The 23,633-nt window shown below is 38.8% G+C and overlaps 2 protein-coding genes across 4 annotated transcripts; one reads left to right on the top strand and one right to left on the bottom strand.

The window, feature by feature from the left end:
- Positions 1-356: 356 nt before the first annotated feature.
- On the bottom strand, positions 357-4,434 carry lmo2 (LIM domain only 2 (rhombotin-like 1)). The gene is made up of 3 exons (XM_053318991.1): positions 4,030-4,434; positions 2,380-2,595; positions 357-1,576 (listed from the first exon to the last, which is right to left on the bottom strand). Exons 1-3 carry the CDS (start codon positions 4,068-4,070, stop codon positions 1,351-1,353), a joined length of 483 nt encoding a protein of 160 aa, XP_053174966.1. The 5' UTR covers positions 4,071-4,434; the 3' UTR covers positions 357-1,350.
- Positions 4,435-11,765: 7,331 nt separating this feature from the next.
- caprin1b (cell cycle associated protein 1b) lies at positions 11,766-23,396 on the top strand. Of its 3 annotated transcripts, none has more exons than XM_053318746.1 (18): positions 11,766-11,912; positions 13,431-13,595; positions 13,801-13,863; positions 13,976-14,062; positions 14,146-14,384; positions 14,491-14,573; positions 16,992-17,231; positions 17,351-17,403; positions 17,510-17,593; positions 18,426-18,596; positions 18,670-18,778; positions 18,870-18,931; positions 19,753-19,845; positions 20,769-20,915; positions 21,303-21,456; positions 21,582-21,758; positions 22,604-22,710; positions 22,841-23,396. In XM_053318746.1, exons 2-18 carry the CDS (start codon positions 13,431-13,433, stop codon positions 22,925-22,927), a joined length of 2,121 nt encoding a protein of 706 aa, XP_053174721.1. In that variant the 5' UTR covers positions 11,766-11,912; the 3' UTR covers positions 22,928-23,396. The 3 variants fall into 3 exon arrangements, with proteins under 3 accessions (XP_053174721.1, XP_053174722.1, XP_053174720.1); XM_053318747.1 differs by having other exon boundaries at positions 21,579-21,758; positions 22,856-23,396; XM_053318745.1 differs by having other exon boundaries at positions 21,579-21,758.
- The last annotated feature ends 237 nt before the right edge of the window (positions 23,397-23,633 follow it).

Below are 23,633 nucleotides of genomic sequence, written 5' to 3'. Positions count from 1 at the left end.
GATTTGCAATCATTAACTTCTAACTCCTACCTGACTGTCATTCATGGCTGGAAATCATAAATCTTTCAGTGACCTCTTGTGGCTCAAAACTGGTATAAGGACTCTAACATTACATGTACTCATTAAATGAAAAATTACCACAATGTGAGATAAGACATCAGCACAAGTATCAACTATAATTCACTTAAACACACACATTATTTCAGATAGATACTCTTAAAGACCATGTGTTAGTAGCTGTCCAAAACGCTCCTTTGAATGCACATAATTCACACCAAAGATAATCAATGTTTGTCTTAACTATAATTTATTTAACAAACTGACAAGCAGATATCCAAAAAGTCTTGAGTGCATGTCTATAGAGTTGTTCAAATTACAAAAGATACATTAAAAGCATCTCCCAAGTCAGTAAAATTTGTATTGCGTGGTTTCCCTCGCTCACTAGAGGGCGCCACCAGTTCAACCTGGCAACACAGTGCAATCATTCTGATCAGGACTTCACAAAATGGACATTCTGTTCCATTTAATACATGGACATCTGGAAACTCTTTACTTTACAAGTCTGTAATTTTCAAATAAAATTCTTAATAGTTTCCTAAACTTCATAAACTACGTAACTTTGTACTAATAATCGGGAAAATACAGTGTTCAGTTGGTGCAATTAATTAATTCCACTTAATAGCTTTTGGTCTGACAACTGCAGGTCAGCTGAACATGTAGAAAAAAATTGTTAAGAGGCGAGAATACAATTGGGTCACAAATGTAAGATACATTTTACAATAATAAATGGTTTAGTTCATAAATATTTACTAAATACAGAAGCTCTTTTTATTTTCCCTATAATTTGTACCAAATTACATAGTTATGTACAATAAAACTATGAGGAAATTACAGAAGTGTAAAAAATAAAGTTTCAGAAAATCTTGTAATACATTTCAGGCCAGACTGAGGTGATGCAACACTGTTTGACAACAAGTAACTTAACAAAGATTTTGTTTTTGTTTTTGTTTCAGTTTTTTTTTTTTTGCTCATTGCTAAAATCCTAAAACTCCAGTGTGTATGACAAATGGCCATTATTGCATGTTTACGTATATTCAGAGTTTTTGCATTTAAGGATGAAGCCCTAGATGAAAAGCTTTCTGTCATTGCTGGTGCAGTGTTCATTAGTCTCCAGCAGAGTAAATCAGAGACGTAGCAACCCCTTTTGTGCTCAATGTTTCCATACAAATGAGAGATGCATGATTAAGCCTGCACAAGGCTATAAAAAAGTCTGTTTATCAAGATTATATTCCCTTTAAAGCCAAAGCTGGAAATGGCGGGATGACGCTCCGTCAAACTCAGCAGGCTTTTCTAAACCATATTGTTATTGCTGAGTTTGGTCCACTCATAGATGTCCTGCTCGCACACAATGTCTGAGTTGATGAGCAGGTAGCGGTCACCGACGCAGAAGTGCTTCTGGCAGGCAGCACACTTGAAGCACTCCAGATGGTAAACCTTGTCCCGCACTCGCATGGTCATCTCAAATGCTCGAATCCTCTTCTCACAGGAGGCACAGAGACCGTCCTGACCGAAAAGCCTATAGGAGTAGACATCAAAATGTTATTGAGATGGAAAATATTCACCTAATCTTTATAACATGAAACCCCCACAGGGTCTATATTAAGCTACAGTGCATCTTTCCTCTGACCATGGCCAGATTTAACTATCTGGCAAGCCCAGGGCAAGAATGTGCTATTGGGCCCCTATCGACCCCACACCAACCAGTACTCCTATGCTGGAATAGTACTACCTTTCCTTTTCCCCATGGCTACAACATGTCAAATGCCAGCTGTAGGAACTTAATTTTAAAAAAACAGTATGAAACTGTACCATATGGACATGAAATAAACAATTATTTTAACTAGATTTTGACAAAGAGCACATTTTCAAACAGCGCTGTGGATTAGGCAACTGTCTTTGTGGATGTTGCACTTTATCAGCGACAATTCCTTAAGAAATGTGCAATTAATCAAACTGCCAAAACCTACTTTTAGGGGCCATCATGTGACTTTACTTCCTCATGACTCATGAGCAAGATATGCTACCTCAAATTCCAGCATCACTTATTCATCTGAATCTCCTCTTCTTATCTGCCTCTGTACTTTCTTACTGACACTAAAGTATAAATGTCCCAAGAAAGGAGAAAACATCTAAATATAGGGCCAAACGGCAATGCACTTGGCCATTAAGCAGTTTACAGGGGTGTGAGACAAAATAATCTCTGAGATTTTAACTTTTGCCAACAGCTCATCAATCACTTTTACCCTTTTGACACTTAACTGCAGTTTTTCATGACGACACAAGTCAACAGATAACTTGACTGATGATATTACAACAAACCTGAGGTAGTCTCTCCGGCATAATTTTCTCCCCAGCTTGTAGTAAAGTCGGCGACCAACCTCCCCCAGCCGACAGCCACACAGGTCACAGCTCAGGCAGTCCTCGTGCCAGTACTGCTCTATGGCCTTCAGGAAGAAGCGGTCACCGATGCTCTGCTGGCACCCACCACATGTCAGCAGAGACGGAGGCATCTGGAGGACCTCATCCACCGGCTCCCTACAGAGGAGAGATGACTGGTTAGAAAATCTAATATCCAATGGCTGCTGGTTATTTTCAGAATAACTCAATTACTTGTTCTGTCTAAAAAATGTCTAAAACCATTCATGTCTTATTCATCAGCACAGCGTGACCTGCTTAACCTGTTATTATTTTCTTGATTACACAATATCCTGAAGCCCAAGATGATGTCTTCATATTCCCTGTTTTCTCCAACCAACAATTACAAATCCAAAGAATAGAATTTACTGTCATGAAATGAAATAGAAAGTAGTAAATCCTAACAATTAGGAAACTGGAAGCTTGAAGTATCTATGCTTCAAAGAATGACTTAAACACCAAACTATTATTATAGCTGCAGCTCAACTAATCAATTTATTGACTAATCATTTCAGCTCTTATACATTATTATCAGTACGTCTGATAGATAATAGTAGATGAGAATTTTGAAAAAGTTGACATTTTGAGATAACAACCTATAGCATAAAGCCTAGATTTCCAAAATGATCTTGCACTAACATTCGTTGGCCTAATTATCTCGTTAGTCTGCCAAGTTTTGAATTTTTTTGTTTCTTGTATCTGTCTTTTTATGCTTATTTTATTCTTTTGTGTGGTAGTCTGTGAAATTTCTCAGTCATCCAGATCCTGGTTATCCAATGAGCGCTGAATCAAGTGCTACTGGACTTGGCTAAAGATACTTGAAGATAGTTCACCTCTCATCCAAGAGGCTTCTTCAGCTCTGACTGTCAGGGAGGCCCACGTTTATAACCTCTGTGAGGTCAATGACCTTGATAAGGACCCCACAGAGGTTAAATACCAGGACTCCCAACCAGTTAGAAGTAAAGAAGCCACTGGATTAGAGGCAAATCGTCTCCAAGTATCTTAAACCAAGTCCAGTTGAACTCTATTCAACAATCCTTAAACTTTACGAGGCACATCTTACTGAATCTTTTTATATGACATGTTCTGTATGAATAAAGTTTTTATTATAATTGATAGATTAGTTTCTGATCTTCCATCCTGAGTTACTTTTAAGATTTGATGCTGTCCACCTGAGGGAGCCATTGGACTTCCTAAATACAGTACTGTGTCCACAAAAAAGAAAAAAAACCGTCATGGCTAGTTCAATAAAGCAGAAAGACATCTTATGTATGTTGGAAGTGATGCCTACAACAGAATAGACACAATAAAGTAAAATAATTTACACTTTGTTGTAAAGACAAGGAGTTTACCATTATAACTTCTGGGCAACACTGAACTTTTCCTTTACACACACTTAATCTGCCCTTGGACATAAACTTGATCATCTTGCCTCGCAATGGCAGATTTCCAACAATTATTTGCAGTCATTGATCATGAGATAATTACCCAATACCCAAAAGTGCTTTTTTAAAAATCAGCATATTATATCTAGTAATTGATTAAGATACGTACTCATTGGTTTCCAGGGTCTTCCTCTCAATGGTGGATGACATTCCTGAAATATGATGTCCAACCTGATCCAGATTGGGTTTCAGAGTCCACAGCCAGCTGAGTGGCTACCTGCGGGGAGACAGAAGCCAAGACGCGCTGCACCTGTTCCCACAGCCCCCCAAAAAAGACGCCACTTACACCCGGGTTTTAGCTCCTCTGTGTTAATTTAATCGGAAACCGAGTCCCGTCGAAATGGCCGCAAGACTAGAAATGTTCGCTCTAGGCAGCTAAGCGATGATGGAGGACACTGTCATCATTTCCTGAGGCAATAACCCGTGGTGACACTTCCATGTCTGTCAAGTATATTTTTTATCAACCTGCGGCGACTTTGAGGACTGTCCGCTCTTTACAACACCTTCAATCCGATAGAAAAGGTCGTCAGTCTCGTGGATCTTTTTGAAGGCAGTGGGCTGCGGTAGACGCGCTCTCGTGCGTGCAGCCGCGGGCATCGTTATTGTGCAGCAGCAGCAGCAGCATCGTGTTTAAATACGTCGGGCCCCCTCGGTCTCTGCTTTCGTTTCCCTCTTCCTGCTCACGACTGTTTGACAATGGGGGGAAATCGGCCTTAAAGCGACAGTTAAACACTGCACAGCCCGCCGTTAGGTCGTGACTGAGACTAATATGGTTTGCATCAAGTGCCATGATATAATTGGTACAGGTCGTGTGTGTGTGTGTGTGTGTCTGTGTGTGTGTGTGTGTGTGTCAGAGAAAACACACACGTTTTCTCTGTAATTTGTCTCATCACTTCCCTCATGAGAGAAGACTCGTGAAACATGGAAAAAACATTTTGATACAACTGAATAAGGCTCTCTATGTAAAGGACTTAGGCTTTAAGTTTTAACTAATTATTCTATTGTTACCAACACTTTATATGACTACTTTAGGTTTGCCAGGTTGTGAAAAATCTGGCTGGTAAGTCATTAAACTTCATTTCAAATGGCTATAACCTAATGATACACATTTCAACATTACACGTTTCTTACTTTCTGTCAAGCCTACAGAAAAAAATATTAATCTATAATTTAAAATGTTAATATGTTAAAATAGAAAAAGGGATTTTGCTCTACAGCAGACCCTTTAGAAAGTCCGAGGTCTATTAGTAAATTGTTTAGTAACCCTTGTCAAGCCATTAATTGCAACTTCTGAGCCTATTTAACACCTTATTAGGAAAGGAGGTAAATTCTCTAACATATATCAGAAACATTTTTGCATACATTTATTTTAAAATAGATCCAGTTCCATATTTTTGTGGACATTTACTATCCAAACATGGTGTACATGGTGCTGAATGGCATTCAAAAGCAACATAATGTTTGTGAGAACTGAACTAAAATCCAGAAGTAGATAAAGTGTTGATATAAGTACCTAAGAAGTAAAGTAAATTCAGCTAATTAAGTACTCATTGTGAAGAACTGTCCCTTTAACATTGCTATGTTATTTATTTAACATAATTATTATAACTGATATATCACCTGTTTTGGGCTCATTTTAACTATTGTTTACCACACTGCCGAGTAGTTTATAAACTGATCTGATATTTTGTGTTTAAAATCTTAATACAACTACAGCTGTCAGATAAATGGAGTCGAGTAAAACAGAATATTAAGATGTACAATAGTAGATTAGAAAGTAGGACATAGGCTACTTTAAGTGCACATAACTCAAACTCCAGAGTTAATGTACTTATTTATTTTTCTCTTTCACTTTTGAAAAATGCAGATTTACTGTCAGGGTGTAAAATTGATAAATTTGCAAGGTTTTCAACATTGTTCCATTTTTCCTGTAGGTCTGTGGGTTTTAACAGTTAGGCATACTAACTTAACCTGATGAAAGAGAGCAGATACTCAACGCTACTAAAATACCCCAAAACAAAATCTTCTGAAGGTTGTCTCTGTGAGAAATGAACACAGTGATATTTCTAGATAGTTGTTGTCCTCGGAGCCTTCCTTTTCAAACCAGTGCTGCCATGGGCCCTTCCTCTTATCTACTGCCAGAGCTTCAGGCCTGCCTGCAGGAGGGAGAGACTCAGACAGCAGTTGGACTGGACAGGGAGATAAAGCACCTCACCCAGGCAGCCAGAGTCAGCTCCTCAGCCAGATACAACGCAGGAAGATCGCAGGCAAACTTTAAATGGAGGCTGAATGCATCCTTGGGCTAAACAGTTGTTGGACTGTGTTGGCTCACTGGATAGATACCAAGCTGTGAAGGCCCAGCAGCAAGGTGAGCATGGCAGTGGCTTGTGCCAGCTACACAGAAAGCAGAGCAGCTTGACAGAGATAAAACTCAAACTACACACCTTTCAAATGAGAAACATTTTCAGGAGAAGATTTGGGCTTATTTTCATCCACTGTCCTGGTAAAATTCAACAGTACAGGGGCCATCGTGACTTTGGTCATACTTAAACAGATTTTGCTTGCTATTATCATTCCTCCTGTTAACACTGGCTATTAAAGGATCCTTTCATAATGTGCTTACAGTATAAGTGATGGGGCATTCAAACAATGCATTCAAACCTTTATTTTAAGATAATATGAGGCATCAGCCATCCTCCACAGTTAAAAAAATACCTCTTTGTGTCTCAACGGACACTGTTTTCCTGTTCAGCTGCAGAGGAAGAAGTATAGCAACACAAAGGAACGTATTTGGCAGTAAAAAGACAGTAACTTTGAATGATATCGAATTGATTTTATTAATTTGGATGGCTGGCGTTTCATATTAGCTTCAAATAAACTTTTAAATATATTTTTGCTCAGAAGGAGGACTGTGGAGTTTGGCTCCCATCACTTTAATTGAAAGTGTGTTATGAAGGGATCTTCTAATGGTCAGTATGAACAGAAGGAATGATTACAGCAAGAAAAAAGTATCAGTTTTCATTCGGTTTCTTCACTGTTGTTTTCGACCAGACTTGAAAAATGATGAACCTGCCAACACATGGACAAGAACTCCTTAAAGCGCTCAGAAAAGTTGACATTTAACATTTATATTTCTATGACAAACTCCATGGGCTGAGGATGACTGTGTGATATGGCTGAAAGCTCCAGAGCAGTTACTGTCTAGTGGGCCAGGTGGTTGTTTTTGTCAGCTGCTGCTTTCAAGGCCAAGAATAAACTTTCAGTCTCAATTTCAAAGCAGAAATTGAGACTGCAAAGCAGATAAAAGTGGTTGCAAAGCAGATAAAACATTTTAATAGCAACTATCTGATGACATCACATACTGTGTCCGCCCTTGTTCCAGTGCTGTATTAAAGCTATATCACAATATATTTATAGTTGCATCAACACATCTAATGTATTTTCTCGATTTGAAATTCAACTCAACACATTTGGCATCTTTAGAGTCATCAACAGTGATAACAAGTACAACTGGATCTGGAGGTTAATCAATACTACACATTAGTAATATCTCAACCGTCTAAAATGTCACGTGGCACAAATGCAAAACTCAAATTTATGACATTGAACAAGAAAAAAGAAGGACGCCACTGACATGACACTCAAGTCATCCTCTACTTCCTGTGAAGTTGAATGAGAAAGCCCAGAGGATGTGCAACTGGCACACAGAGATGAAGCTTTCCTGGGGGGTTGGTGCATTCACTTCCTACCCCCCTACTCTCCCACCCCCCTACTTGCATGATGGCACCCCTCTCATGGCTTCCCAGATAGACAGATCGACGCCAGATGGTTCAGCATGATAGGAAAACAAGGCTTACAGCACACCATAAAAACTCTAGCTTGTTGTGCTTAGGCAGTGAAGCCCTTATCTGTGTCTTTAGGCTTCCTATATGTCACAGAAAGGAGGTGCTCTTTTCTTGACATTAATGTGTCACCCCTCCTCCACAATAAAAAACACTCTAATTGTCCTCTCTTTTACTTAAGAATAATATAAATCCTGTATGTCACATTGTGGGCTATACACGTGTATTACTGTACGCTTGAATTTGGGGAGCAAACAGTTAAGAACCTCGACAACCTTTTGGGAAGTGGTGTCACTCATGTCCAGCTTCCTGTTTTGCCTGTTTGGTATTGAGAGCATTATGGAGTTGAAAGCAGTGTGGAATTTGAGGGTAGCTGGAAAATGAGCGTCAGGGCTAAACAAACCACAAACGATACTAAAACAGCTACCTTTCCTTCATTACTCAGCACATAATGTAAATGCATTAAGAACACAAGTTGTTACAAGTTCATGTACTGCAGGATATTTCACTGGTATCACAATTTAAAAATACCTTGTTAAACCTTCTGTTCCTGTAAAATAGATCTCCTAATTAGCAGTAGAATAAAGATGGTTATCCATCCATTATGGAAGATCTAAACATAGACGTGCAGGCACATTTCCTGACACAAGAGGACTCTCGACATAGTGTTGACTCTTTGATAGCACAAACTCTGAAACAGCAATAAAAAAACTGACCACTTCCTGCCTAATCTGAAGTGAAGTGATAATTAGCTACTGTTTCAGGGCCATCCCACTGTCAAAGCTCTCAAAAAGGTTCACCACAAAGATTTGAAATACAGTGCTGTGGGATTTACTGTGAGTGTCAACGTCTCAAGGGGTAAAGGTCAGAGGTAAGATGAGGAACCACCCTGTAATTCTTTTAAAAAGTTGACTGTATTGTTGTTTCATTGAAATAAAGCAGGCTGCGGAAATGAGTCACTCGTTGAAAGGGAGCTTCACTTACCCTCGGGAACCTCCCATAATCAGTATTATCCCTAAAAGAAAACACTTTCAGTGGAACAGTGCAATCAAAAAGCTGTGCAGCCATGTTAACTGCTTCCTGTATTTGGCAAAACAAAAGAGAGTTGGTCTCACATTCTTTGGACTTCTGGTCAGTTTGCTCCCCCCATTAGACCTTGATGGAAATAATTTGCTCAAAGGTGAAGTAAAAACTGAGGAAAACACATAAAATATCAGAAGAGTTTAATCATTAAATCATTTGATGTATTCAAAATGAGTTGGGATTTTTTTTCGGAGTAAATGACAAAGTTCATCTGTGTTATAATAATAAATCTGTCAGTAACTGTATTTGAAATGGATGGTTTGGAATCAGTGGAGACTTATACAGTGAACTTTCTGTGTAACCACAGCATTACTACATAACACTTTATCAGTGTTGTGGTGTTGGTTATACAGCTGAGCTTTACTGCCACCTACTGATGTAACTGAAAAAGACAATTTTACTCCAAGGCCAATGGCAACATTGGCTTTTGTGATCTTTGGCACCAGTTTTGTTCGTGTTTTCCATTTACTTAAGTGCTCACACAGCTTATTGCTCTATATGGTATAATTATATGATGGAGTCTGATATGGAAAACATTGGAATTTTTCTAAATTATACTGCAGAGTCTGTCAGCCTTAGAGTGCAGCTGCAGACAGGTTTGTGGTTGTAAAATGTTTAAATGATAACAATAAATCAAGACATGCTATATATCATGATTTCTGGAAAATATTATTGGAGCTACTGTCATGCTCTTGAAAATACAATGCATAACATCTTGATAACTGTCTAAATGCTGGAGTCATAATTGTAGGACTTTATTTAAATCATGGCTCACAGGCCAGAAGAGGTTGTGAAACTCTGAACTCCTGAGTATGTCCAGGACATAAGTCAGCTTAGTTGTAATTTAGCATAGATACGTCTGTTTCATTGCAATTAATACCAATAGTGTTAGTGTAAAATATATGCTTGCAATATATACAGTAATGAATAATTGAGAGTAATGTTGGAATGTGTGTACTTCTGCTCCTCTGTGACAGAATTACAAGAAGTCACTCTTATTTTCCTACATGGAAAACTCCAGAGGAATCTGCTGATGAAGCCTGTGAGATTGTGCTTTAAAGTTGAAAGCATTAAAAGCTTGAGAGTGGACTTGCAGCCAAGATTCTTCTGTCAAAGTGTGACACTGCCTCTAGTAGTGCTAAAAGAACATAGTGACTAAGACTTTTTTAGTTGAATTGGGGGCCGCAGCGATTAGTCGATTAACCAATTAACCAAAAAAACCATCAGCAACTATTTGGATAATCAGTTAAAACTTTTTTCCAGCAAAAGTGCCAATTATTTAATGGTTTCAGTATCTGGGTTGTGAGGATTTGCAGCTTTTCTTTGTCATATGTCATAATAAACAGAATATCTTCAGGTTTTGAACTGCTGGTGAAATAAAATAACCAACTTGAGGATGTCACCTTGGGTTACAGGAAAATGTGTTGGACATTTTTTCTCTATTTTGTGACATTTTAATAGATAACATTATTAATTGATGCGTTGATTAATAGAGAATATAATTGACATATAAATCTATAATGAAAATAATTGTTAGTTGCAGCCCTAGTTGAATATAGACAGATTCTTATGTCTTTTTATTACACTGAAATCTAAAATGATATGTTACATGTTACACTGTTACAACGCTTATAATTATGTTGAAGTTGTTTGTGTATTTATTGTTTTCTTTTATTGGTTTCGGAAATAACTCTCATTTTAAAAATAAGTAGTGTGCCTGGTTTCTGAGTTAGAAATGAAATGTTTGTTTTGCAGATGGCAAGCTCAGATTTTGCTGGGGGTTTTTTTTCTTAACAACTTTCAAATGTCTTCATGAGTTCGGTGACAGTCATCCTAAAAAAATGTTTACTTCCCAGTTTCATGTTGAACTTGAACTTCAGTCTGATGTACACACACACACACATAGAAAGATGGTACAGTCATGCATTGTGATGACTGATGGGTTGTGTGGTGACACAACAATGAGCAGTGTTGGGGAGTAACTAGTTACATAATTTGATTACAAAATAAATGTAACTGTAATCCGTTAGTCACTGGGAAAAAATGTGTAATTAAATTACAGTTACCTATGAAAATTTAACATGTTACTGAATACATATATTGCTGTTTTTAATTCTGTGAAAACTATATTTTATATGCTTTGTAAATAAATGGACAATAGGCTTAAATTGTGTCACAGTACCAATTCAACCCATGCCAGACTATTGACTTTTTTCACAAAATATCTTTATTTTATATTCCAAAATCTACATGAACTAATGAATACATTTTCAAATGAGCGATAAATCTTGCTTTATAAGCAATGGTCTCTCCCTTATACATCATGTCAGTATGCATGAACATGCTTAATGTGTTTATTGAACACCTGAAAACATTCATTAGAAAATATAATGTAAATATAATAAGTTATCATACTTTGATTAAGTAATTGAAATAGTTAAATTACTTATTATTTTAAACAAGGTAACTAGTAATCTGTAACCTATTAAATATCCATCCCTACTGATGGGTTGTGTTTTGACACAGCTGTGAAGCAGCATATGTCAGCCAGTAGACTGGAGCCGGGTGGGACAGTTACTGCAGGAAAAAAAAACCACAGAATAAGGCAGAAAGATAAAGACAGAGTAGCCTAATCAAAGCTAATGATTGTGCAGATTTTCTGCCAAGAGGCTATGAACAATTTTGCCTGCCCGTAAATAGTAACTATAAATGTGTACTTGTGGCAATATTAACCAAGTATTGAACAGACGAATTAATATAGTTATGTTTAATGTGAAATTATGCTTATTAATAAATATAAAGCGTTATTACGGTTTGTTTTTTATAGTTTATTTAAGCAGGCATGTCTTCGGTGGCTGTAAAAGGACCCTCGCCTTTATAAAGAGTCGTTCCGTCTCTCGCACCGTCTCAGTTGTCGGTGAGGCCGGCGGGGCGGATCCCACACTCGAGAAAGAGAGAAACACACAAATAAAGCAACACAACAACAACAGCAACAACAACAACAACAACAACTTGGCCGTTTCGTACATTTCGTTAGCAAGCTCCCCTGTGGATATATAACATCAAGGTGGGTGAAACACGGAGCTACGTGTTTAGTGAGATAGCGGACCGGCTGCTGGCTAACACGAGGGGAAGCTAGGTGACTGTGCTAATGTTAGGACGGCCAGGGCCATTTTTATAATCCAAACATTAGAGATAAAACACCAGCCAGCACCGGGGCCACAGAACCGGCAGCTGAACATACTGCCTTTCTCCTATTAAAGATGTAGAGAGAAAAAGTGGTGGAAGCGCAGGATTTCTCTCTTTAGCTTGAACTAAAGTTAGCCAAGGCTCAAGGAAATAGCTAGACTGATGTGCTGATTTTTTGATGCGAAGCTAAACACGTCTCTTATGTATCGTTTACAGGTGGCTTACATCAATAATACACCGCCCGTGATGAATAGCTGTACTGTTCTGCTATACTTGTGCTTATAAACCTCACTTTACCATTTATAGGCACCCCTAATTTAACCCATATACACCATTCACTCCACTATACACTAGTTAAAGTCCCTCTCATCACCCAAAAATGCGTTTTTCCTCTTGTTCCGGCAATTAGATTTTTAAGCTTAACTGTGCAGTATGTATGTTTGACATTTCATGATCATCAGCTGAAAGTGGAGAGTTTCTGAAGTGAGGGTGAGCTTGTGAGCAGGATTTGTGACATCACAACTAGTTTTTTGGAGCCAATTTTGACCCCTGTATTCATCTTACACAAGTGTGATGAGGAGAGTTGAAGCCTCTATTGTTTAAACACTTGAGAAGTTTACAGTAAAGTTGGTGACATCTTGTGTCCTGACATGAGATTAATTATATGTGTATATTTCTAGTTTCTGGATTTTTTTAATGAGATGTAGATATAATTTTAAGGATTTGTAAAAGTTGCAATCTAACTTTTTTGTGTGTGTGAGAACCGCTACATCAGACCTCAATTGACATGTCGGCAGGAGTTTCTTTTAATCTCTCTGTGATATTTGATCCCTGTGACATCTCCATATCTATTTATGCACACTGTTATCATGCAGTCTGACACAACTCCAAGTAAAGCTGGAGTGATAAGTCGCCTGCTTGATTGACAGTTTTGGTAAATGATTAACCGTTATAGTCCTTGTTTTGAGCATAAATGCCAAACTTTCACTGGTCCCATGTTAAATGTGAATGTTTGCTGATGGGTTTAGTCAGATATAGTGCTGAAACTGGCATAGATTTTTTTTAGTCAAATCACTAGAAAAATAATCAATTAATGATCAAAGTTGCTTATCAAACAAAATGCAGCTTAGTTTCTTCATTGTGAGGAATTGTTTCATATTGTTATCTGATTACCTTGTGGGCTGTCCACTGTCGGTCGTCACCTTGAACTCTTGGAAACTGATGCACTTTCACTTTCATGTCACGACTGTTGTTGAGAAAAGTATTTGTTAACTGATGATGATATTAATCGTTACATGAAGCCTTAAGCAATAGCCGTTATGCAGCATTTATTGACTTGATGTAAGTGTGTCATCCTTACTACAAGAAATTGACCGTGACACTCTTGAATTTCCAGATGCCCTCAGCGATGAATGCAAACATGACAGTCCAGTCTGCCAGCCCAGAAGTGGGATCCGCTCCAGGGTCAATGGGCAATTTTGGACTCGGTGGACAGTCCGAAGTCTTGAAGCAAGTGCTGTGTGTCATCGACAAGAAGGCCCGCAATATGGAGAAGAAAAAGGTTAATACCACAAACATTAATTCCAGTTCCTCCTCCTTGATAAAACCTGTCTTAGCATCTTTGTTTGTGTAAAACACGTGTGACCTACTCAGCTGCAATTCACAGCTTTAAATGCTCCAATAAAACTGAAGACAGCAAACACTTACCTGGTTAATATGTGTCAAAACGTTAAACCTTTAAATGCATGTTGGATTTTCTTTTGCAGAGCAAACTGGATGATTATCAAGTGAAGAAGGATAAAGGAGAGCGTCTGAATCAGGACCAGCTGGTGGGTACACAGTCATTCATCATTCTGTACAGAAACATAAATTATTCTTTGTGAATATTAGAAATAAGTGAGAATCTCTGCCTGAAATGTCTTTTTCCACATGTCTTTCTAGGAGGCCCTCGTCAAATACCAGGAAATCATAAATAACTTGGAATTTGCCCGGGAGTTGCAGAAGACGTTTATTGGACTTGGACAAGATGTAAGAATGACTCTGTTTAAAAAAGAAAAGTTCCTTCAGGCTTGTTGGTAATGTGTATTAATATGATTTTATATTACCGTCAGATCCAGAAGGTGGTGAAGAAGTCTGCACGGCGGGAGCAGCTGCAGCGGGAGGAGGCTGAGCAGAGGAGGCTGAAGACGGTTCTGGAACTGCAGTTTCTCCTGGACCGGCTGGGAGACGACACTGTGCGACAGGACCTGAAGCAGGGAGTCGGGGGCACACCGCTGCTTACAGATCCAGACCTCACAGCTTTTGACGAGTTCTACAAGTTGGTTGGGCCAGACCGTGACCAAAACGTCAGGTTGGTTGGCCAGATTGACATCTGGATCGATATTAAAATGAAAATGGCTTCTGCTGCTTCTTGTTTCTAATAAGGGGTTGCATTGAACTTATCTTAACACCTGCAGGTTGATTGACCAGTATGATGAAGCATCTGTACACCTCTGGGATCTGCTGGAAGGGAAAGACAAGGCTGTGGTTGGAACGACATGTAAGACATATTTAACTTTACTCTTTAAAATGGTTGCAAGCAGTAGAGTTCAATATTTTTTTACTTTAGTCTAGGTCTTGATATGGCTAATTGTATTCAGTGCGAGCTGCCATTTACAGATGAAACGATCAGCCGCATTAATCAGCTGATCAACAGAAAATTTTATCAGCAACTATTGTGATGATTACGGTTGTGTGTGGTTTTTTTTTTTTAAGCGAGCAAAAATTAAATTGTTCTGACTTTTCAGATATGAATATTTGCTGGTTTTTAGGCGGTCAAAAGGGAATAGAATTAAACTTTGGCTCATGGAACCTGCAATGGGCATTTTGTCTGTTTTTCTGACATTTTATAGATCAACAATCAGTGGATTTGAAGTAATCAGGTTATTCCATAATGAAAACAATAGAAAAACAAAATGTAAGTTTTGATAAAAGGATTCATTATTCAAGACAAACCGGTTTTAGTTTAAATACCCAGCTGGTGGTGCGAGTTGTTGGCAGGACATTTTATCAGATGGTTGGTGACACAGCAGTCATCAGAAAGCTTTTTATCATGCAAAGCTATTGACAAGTTATGTGTCGCATACTTTTGAGAACTGCTAGAGAAAAGTATGTAGATGGACATGGCAAATGCTGTAAACAATACTCTCTTGTCATGTATTGTTGGCCTAAAACCATTCTTAATATGTTAATGTAGATTGTGCATTGTGTTTTGTTAATGCAGCATGTGGGCAGTGCTGTGATGTGAATAATCAGGGCTCGGGGATATTGGCGTACTGCATTCTCAGCGGTCTGGCCTCGGGCTCGCACTGCTGCATTCTGCTTGGGGGCTGAGCGCTGTGGGCTTATCCTGACTCAGCAGCGGGGCAGGGTGCCAGTGGCCCTGTCGCCTGTGGTTCCACTGGTCAGATCTCTGGAGCCACATTAGGATACTAGTGACCCAGTTCAGCTTAGTGACACCAACCAACCCTTTCACCTCAGCGAGGAGGGCCCATGCGGTGACTCAGGGTGATATTTATTCAGGCAGCAGCAGACTTCTTGGCCTGAGGCACGAGGCAGTGAAGGAAATAACAGTGACCTGCTTTGCCTGAAGAGCCAAAAGTGGAAATGCCTCAACTTGCTTCAGGGCTCTTCTAGTGAATTACAAGTCATGGTTATTATAGTACTTAACTAATCAACCATAAACTTGAGAAACTTTACCGCTGTCAGAGCTTGATTTTAGTTTTTTAAGCATAGATAATTTTTAATGATGCCACAAACTTCACTTCACACACACCCTGTTACTGTTAAGGACACTGTTACTGACAATTTGGCATCAAGTTGAAAGTAAACTGATTAAATGTGTGTCCACATATTGTGTCATTAAAATGGTGAGTTGACAACCTAAAACATGATCTGATCATCGCAGATATCACATGGCCTCATTTAATCTCTCTATACCATGTCACACCTGTATCTGGGTTACAATGTTGTATGAATTTACAATCCTAGAGATCTATTACTTCAGGGATTGATTGGTTGTTGTTTTTTGTAAGTGCAAGTAACAACTATTTGCATTTTCAGTTGATCTGCCAGGTATTTTCTTAATCAGTTGGTCTATTAAAAAGTCATAAAACAGTAAAAAAAAAAAAAAAAAGTCTTTACTGAGACCAAGCTGACATTTTTAAGATGCTTGTTTTGTTCGAGGAACTGTTCAGGAGTCAAAGATCAGATGTGTCAGTAAGTTTACTGTTATGAAAGTCATTTGAAAATCTCCAACCAGCTAACATTTGGCATTTTTCCATTAAAAATTACATAATGATTAAATATAAAACATTTTAATCAAAGTTGCATAATCATTTTTCTTTTTATTGACTTTTTTAAAAAGTTGTACATGCATGTATCTGCCAGCAACATCACATCAGACTGAAACTGCAGCAGCTTCTATCCCTGCTTATAATTATCATCCTGGTAAACAAGTGCTTGAATATTATTTCCTAATTATTGAAGTACTTTTAGAGTGTCTTCACTTTATTCTTTTCTCTTTTTTTTCTTTTTTTAAAAATAGTTGGAAGACAAACAAACGGGTGATTAAACAGGGATCGATGTGTTAAAATGAATGTACAACATTCCAGAAACTCAGACAAAAGGTTTGGCCGCGGTGCCATTGGACTTAATGCAGTGCCAACATTGTGCAGAGGTGTGGTGCCTGTTAGCATGTTAGTAGAAGAGATGGATGTTAACATAATTTGGTTTCTGCTTGTGTAATATCTTCACTTCTAAAAGTACATATCTATAAAACCAGGTTCTCTCCACCCTGATTCATCCATCTCTCAAAGTTACAGTTTGATTATTGTAGCTTTTTATAAATGTGATCATTGCATGTTTGCTCTCATGACTTCACTTTTCAATAAGTTCACAACTGGTATTTCTCTAAAAGACAAGACACTGAAAGAGACTTTGGACCAGCTTTTGCTGAGTGGGTACTTCGACCAGGTCCCAGCTCACCAGAATGGAGTGTGTGAGGAGGAAGAGGAGGAAGAGCAAGCCGCCGACGCAGCAGCATCAGCAGCAGCAGCAGCAGCCGCCACTGCCGCCGCCGCCGCCGCCGCAGCAGCAGCAGCGGCAGCAGCAGCAGCAGCTGAATCATCAGAAGCAGAAGAGCAGACTGTTGATCCAGGTCATCACCCCCTCTGAAGTTATGCTGAATGAAACAATCTATTTTTAAATAGCTAATGTAATCAAGCAATGAAGACATCAGCATTACATTCTCTAAATTGTTTTTTTTTCCTTTTACAGAAACTGAAATTATTGAGGAGTTCACAGAACCCATTGCGGTGGAAACAACAGAGGTTAGATTAATGTTCTTCTTGCCAGTGAAGTCTTGGGGCTGATTATTTTGTTTTTTTTTATTGTTTTGTTTGCACTGTGCTGATGTTTGGCTTTTTCTTCTTCCAGTTTGTAAACAGACAGTTCATTCCAGACGGCACATACAGCGGCAGTGAAAAGGAGCAGGGGGATGAGTGGACCACAGAAACAGAGGTATGCTGCAGAGATGTTTTTATTTTGGGAGGGGTTGAGTTTACTTGTTTTCCCTTTTTGAGTGGCTGATAACATTTGTTTGTTTTTCTAACCTGTTTTGCATACTAAAAGCAACTTTAGGCCCACTGTCCTTCATGGTTTTTAGAAAGATTTATTTTTTTGTCCGTGTTCAAGCTCGGAAATGTATCCATTAGTCATTGTTTTTTTTTTTTTAGTCTTTCCATCTTTGGCCGTTCTGCCACCTTGATGGACCGTGCATCAGAGAGAGATGTTTGCAATGACTTTGTTATAGTTTAATATTTTAGTTGATACAATTTGGAACTTGACTGCAGACTGGAGAAAGTCATTTTCTAAGTTGATTATTGGGTGCATGTGAGACATTTCCTCCTCCTGTAATGTGCAGCACCATTAATGAGACATGCTGCTCTTGAAACAATGAGCTGTAAATGAAGTGTGGATGCACTTTATTTGCTATATAACATTAAATTGTTATTGTTATCATGTGACACATGTAAGTCTCTTTACAGCATGTTCAAACAGGTTATGTAATGTTGATCGTGCTGCTTCATATCAGATTATTGTTTTATCAGATGTTCTGTCTAGTTGACCATAATTGGAATATTTCAGTCAGGCTGAGGAGATTGATTTAGACAGCGGATGGGGAAGCGAAATATTAGCTAATACTAGTAACAGTTACTGATACTAATAACATTTAACTCTGACTAATGGACACATGCAAAAAAAGTGCTCAATAACTTTAAGTCCATCTTTTATTGTCCTTCGTATTCATATGTGTTATTCATTCACCTGTCCTGTGCTGTCTCACTCTCAGGCAGTTAATGCCATGCAGCAGCAGCCTGTGCAAGCCACCCCTCCCCCTGTTGCCATGGAGACCCACCCCATGAACTTAGCGTCTCCTGTACCGCCTACTGACCCCTTGGTCAGGAAGCAGGTTGTGCAGGACTTAATGGCACAGATGCAGGGAACGTACAACTTCATGCAGGTGAGGCGTTTGTGCCAGAGATGACTGTCCACTTTCAATGTTTAGTGTGGCGCTAAAACATCTCTGTTCTCAGGACTCCATGCTTGAGTTTGACGGACAGCCTATTGACCCTGCCATCGTATCAGCCCAGCCCATGAAACCTGCTCAGAACATTGACTTACCACAGATGGTGTGTCCTCCAGGTGGGCTTTAAAGAGAGAAACTTTTGTTCTGCCAACATGTGATGTGGAAATACGACAGTTGATTTAAAGTGCAATACTATGATCTCTTTAGTTCATCCAGAGTCCCGGCTATCGCAACCCAACACTGTTCCTGTCCAACCTGAGCCCACACAAGTAAGTGATAATACACATTTAGGGCTTCGGCAGTATCAAGGTATTATGATACACCGGAGTACTTAAAAATCCTGAAGATATGATTTACAGTACCATCAAAAATATGCACGCTCCTCTTGACAGTTGTTCATATTATGGATTATTTGTAGCCTTAATGTTGCTAGGCTACTGAGTGTCGTAGTCTGTTTATAGTGAGTATGCTAGAGTCAGTCAGGTCTAAAAGTGTTACGTTAATCCAGTTTAACCTGCAGGAGTTTGTGAAGAGTTTGCAGATGTTTTTTCTGCCACGGTGGGGAAAAAAACATCAGGACGGGTGAAAATGAGTCCAAAGCGTCTCAAACGTCTGTACTGCAGAAACAGAATATGTCAAGCTGCCAACTACCACTGTGACAGATGATAAGGAGCTCAAACAGCTCAACAGGCAGTCTTAGAAACGTTAACTGTCAGAGAAAATAATTTTTGACTACTTCCAAGAGCTGGTAGGAGAGTGTGAATATCTAAGGTTTTTTTTTTTCAGAAAAAGGTGTAGGTCATCTTATTATCAGGGTCACTATATATTTAGGAACCAATTATTTTTTAACAACTTGAGGTTACATTTTTTTTTTTAACTGCGATGGCTTGAATGGCCTGCTGATTTGTGCTGTAAGGGAAAAATCCAGACTGTGGCAGACACACAGCATTGTAGGCTAGACAACGCCATCCATGCTTCAATGACTTTTATTTTTTGGTATGAAAAATAGATGCTGCTGAAGCCTAGCACACTCATTACAGTAAGCATTTTTAACAAGAGAACATGTTTAATCTTTGCTCTCTGTTTTCAGGTCCCTATCGTCTCCCCCACACCGCCTCCCATGTATCAGAACGCACACACGCCAGACCCTCGGCCCTCGACAGAATCCATCGACCCCATCCAGGTAAACAGTCATTATCAGGACCTTCAGAAAAGTAATATTGACATCTGGGAGAGAAAAAATCTGAATCTGAACAAACATTTTTGTTAAGAATCTCTTTTAAATATTCTTAAAGAACTACCAAGAAATGAACTCATTGGGATATTTTACTCTTAAACGGATTAGTGTTCTCTGAGCTCTATAATGTTATGTTGATATCGTATCTTTTGTATTTCTATGACACTTTTTATTTAACTTATTGGCCAAAAAATATCCACCAGTACAAATGAATCTGCAATGAGCTAACGACGGTCGTCACACCAGCTTAATTCCCTTTCACTTCCTCTTTGGTTTGAGACATTGGGAGATATTAATGTCACTGAATAATGTGGACAGTGTTATTTGTATTGTAACATTGCGCAGGCATCTAAAGTCCTTTTTGGATTATTGAAACAGAAAGCACTCTGACCTCCTCAGAGTCTCTCATCTGTTAGCTAAACCCGTGTGGGATGCTTCATGGATACAAAGTCACGTATCTGAAATGCATCGAAACTGTGGTGACGCCATGTTTGGTATTAATGGCTGTGAAAATAAAGCGTGCGATAAAGTATGATTTTAAAAACTTTAGTAGTAGCAATATAGCTGAAAGTCCTAATTGGGTCACCGAATTAAGTGTAGCATCTGATCTCTTAACTATGATAGTAAATCACAATTATGATATGGAAGTCATAATAGTTTTATTTCTTTTGGATTCACTTTGAACTGTTGAATTTAGTTCTACTAATTTGGCCTTTATTCAAATACATATAATCTCTATTAGCACACATCATATTTAGTGAAAAGCAGTATCTGTTAAGAGTTTTAAAAAGTATAAGTGACAATGAGAAATGTTACAACCCCCTGATTGAATTGAATGTAATTTGCACTGTGTTTCTCCTCTTTGACAGACCTCCATGTCCTTGTCGTCAGAGCAGCCTCCTCCCTCGACGGCTCTCCCCCCCGCCTCTCAGACGCAGGTTTTCCAGCCGGTTTCCAAAACTCCTCACAGCAGCGGCATCAATGTCAATGCGGCACCATTCCAGTCAATGCAGACAGTAAGACACTTGTGATGACACTCTTTGACCAATTACTCTCACTGCAAGAAAATACATTAATTTATATTAATGTTTATTTTATAAATATATTAAAGTTAAAGTGAGTCAAAGAGCCGAATATGTGGCTCGTCATGAAGATGAAATGGCCGTTTTCAGACCTTTTGAGCGTCACTGCCGGTGGACTTTGAATAGAAATGCATTAATGATCGCTGTTAGAAGTTGCTTGTGAAGCCCTGAAGTGCCCTCTCATCATATTGCAGTCGTATGGCTTTGTTGTCAAACAACTTTATCCAGGAAATAGTGAGTAATGGACTTCACTCCTAATGAGCATGTGACCTTTCCTCTGGTTTTGGCTTCACCACAATGTGGCCCTTGTTCACCCTTCAGGTGTTCAACCTCAATGCCCCAGTCCCGCCAGCTAATGAGACAGAGGCTTTGAACCAGGCCAACCAGTACCAGAACAGCTACAACCAGGCCTTCAGCAACCAGTCCCCGCATCCTGTGGAGCAGACAGAGATGCAGACAGAACAGCTGCAGTCTGGTGGGCAAAACTTTACTTTTTATTTTCATTGTTCACTTACTGGATTGTTTGTTACTTGTTTCATTAAAAAAATAAACTAATTTGCAATCTTTTTGGGCCACCCAACTCCATGTTCTTTTTAGTAGTTGGTGCTTTCCATTCCCAAGACCAGTCAGGAGGCCATCCGCAGCCCACCCAGCAGGGCCCAGGCTTTGCCAGGCAGACTCAGTCCTTCTACAATAGCAGAGGCATGTCCCGTGGTGGACCCCGCAACGCCAGGGGCATGATTAACGGCTACAGAGGCTCATCAAACGGTTTTAGAGGTAAGTTCACTACCTGCAGACACAAGTTGATTTATTTATTTCACTGAAACCCTTCAGATGTGAAACGTGTAGCGTTGCTGCCCTCATCCATCTCTTAAATCTATGGCTGTTTCTCACTCAGACGCTGTCAGTTACAGTAATGCTTTAGTCAGACATGATTGGATGATTTTACAAATGGAGCTGTAATGCCTGTATGACATTTAGCATCCTGTGCATGAGAGAGGAAAGTGAAAGAATAAAAGGGTTTTTGTGTAGCTTTTTAAAGGTCACATCATGACGGATGAATTTTAACACTTGAGCCTTATGATATTCGTAACTGTTTCCTGCTTCTCGTCACTGATTTTAAAACATTAAATAATAATCTGCCTATTTTCTTGTACTTGGTTTTTATTTGCTCACATGCTGTATGGAAAGTATTTAGCATTATATATATATTTTGAATCATGTGGTTGCATTAATGAAGGATGGGATGGAGAGCTTGTATGATAATTATTTTGTTGCCCTTCACAGTTAGGGGAGAAAAGACTATAGACTATAGACTAAGATTTATTAAACCAATCTCTGTGTGCATATCTAACCTCATGCTGCTGCAGCCTTGGTGTTAATCTGACAGTGTTCAACCTTTTATGCTGGGTTGGAAGTGGTGCAGAGATATTAATAGTATCATTGCTGTTTCTTGACTTTTACCTAACAAGTGTGGTTTGGACACTGATGTAGAACAGAAATCAATCTGTAAAATTGCATAAATGTAACGAGGCACATGTCTGAAAGTCTGAGCTTAATTTATTGTAAGTATTATGAGGAGTATTGTTAGTATTGTAAGTTTTAAGCCTTTCTCTTTCCAGGTGGCTATGATGGTTATCGTCCTCCTTTCGCCAACACTCCAAACTCCGGTTATGGACAGACTCAGTTCAACACGCCTCGGGATTACTCCAATGGGAATTATCAGAGGGTATGAAGACAGACTTCTCACTGGTTTTTGTTTTTGTTATCTTTGCTGTCAGTTGGAGTGGTTTCTAAAATGTGTCTCTTGTGTCTTTTTCTTTTTTCTTTTTTTTCTTTTTTTTTACCAATTGCTCAAGGACGGTTACCAGCAGAACTACAAGCGTGGAGCTGGCCAGGGACCCAGAGGAGTGTCGAGAGGCAGCACTCAGGCAATGCGATCCTGAAAGGCCTTTAATAATGAGACTGTGACTGAGATGTGACTGAAATACTTGCACCACACTGAAAATTCAAAATCCAAGAATGCATTTGCCCCAGCTCACTCATGTTCTTTTTTTTTGTTCTTCATCAGTGGTATTTTTTCCTGTCTCTTCAATCAAAGTAATGCCTGCTTTGATATTTGGAAATATTAAATCATTAAATCGAAACACAAGCAAAACTGTAAATCTAATCATTGATTTACACATGCTGTGTTTACAATATTCCTGTAAACTTGAAAGATTTCATAAGTTATTTTTTTGTATTAAAAAAAATGCACCTGCCACTGCTGGTCCAATCCTTGGGAGTTTATTCCCTTTCTCGGTTCTGTCATTTTGGTTCTAAAAGAAAAAAAAGCGTTTTTATGTTCAATGAGCTCCCCTTCCTTGTTTGTAAATTGATGTTGCTTCAAGAGTTTCAATAAAGTTGTGTTGCATACCCATGCTTCAGCCTTGAGTTTTTGCTGTAGTATATTCTTGTGAGAGTGGAGCAGTGTCACTATGTCAACTATTAATGGTCAATTCTCTGTTCTAGTATTTGATCTATTTTTTTTTATTATATTTTTTTATTTTTAGGTTTTACAGCATCCATGCAGAATTAGGATTTTTAACATATATTACATTTTGGAAAAGTCATCAACATTTCAGGGTAAAAGAATATCTGGGGTGTTTTTAC

This window comes from Scomber japonicus, chromosome 5, assembly GCF_027409825.1.
Source record: "Scomber japonicus isolate fScoJap1 chromosome 5, fScoJap1.pri, whole genome shotgun sequence".
Taxonomy (NCBI): Eukaryota; Metazoa; Chordata; class Actinopteri; order Scombriformes; family Scombridae; genus Scomber; species Scomber japonicus.
Note: the sequence above shows the minus strand (reverse complement) of the source record. Positions and strands in the feature narration are given on the sequence as shown.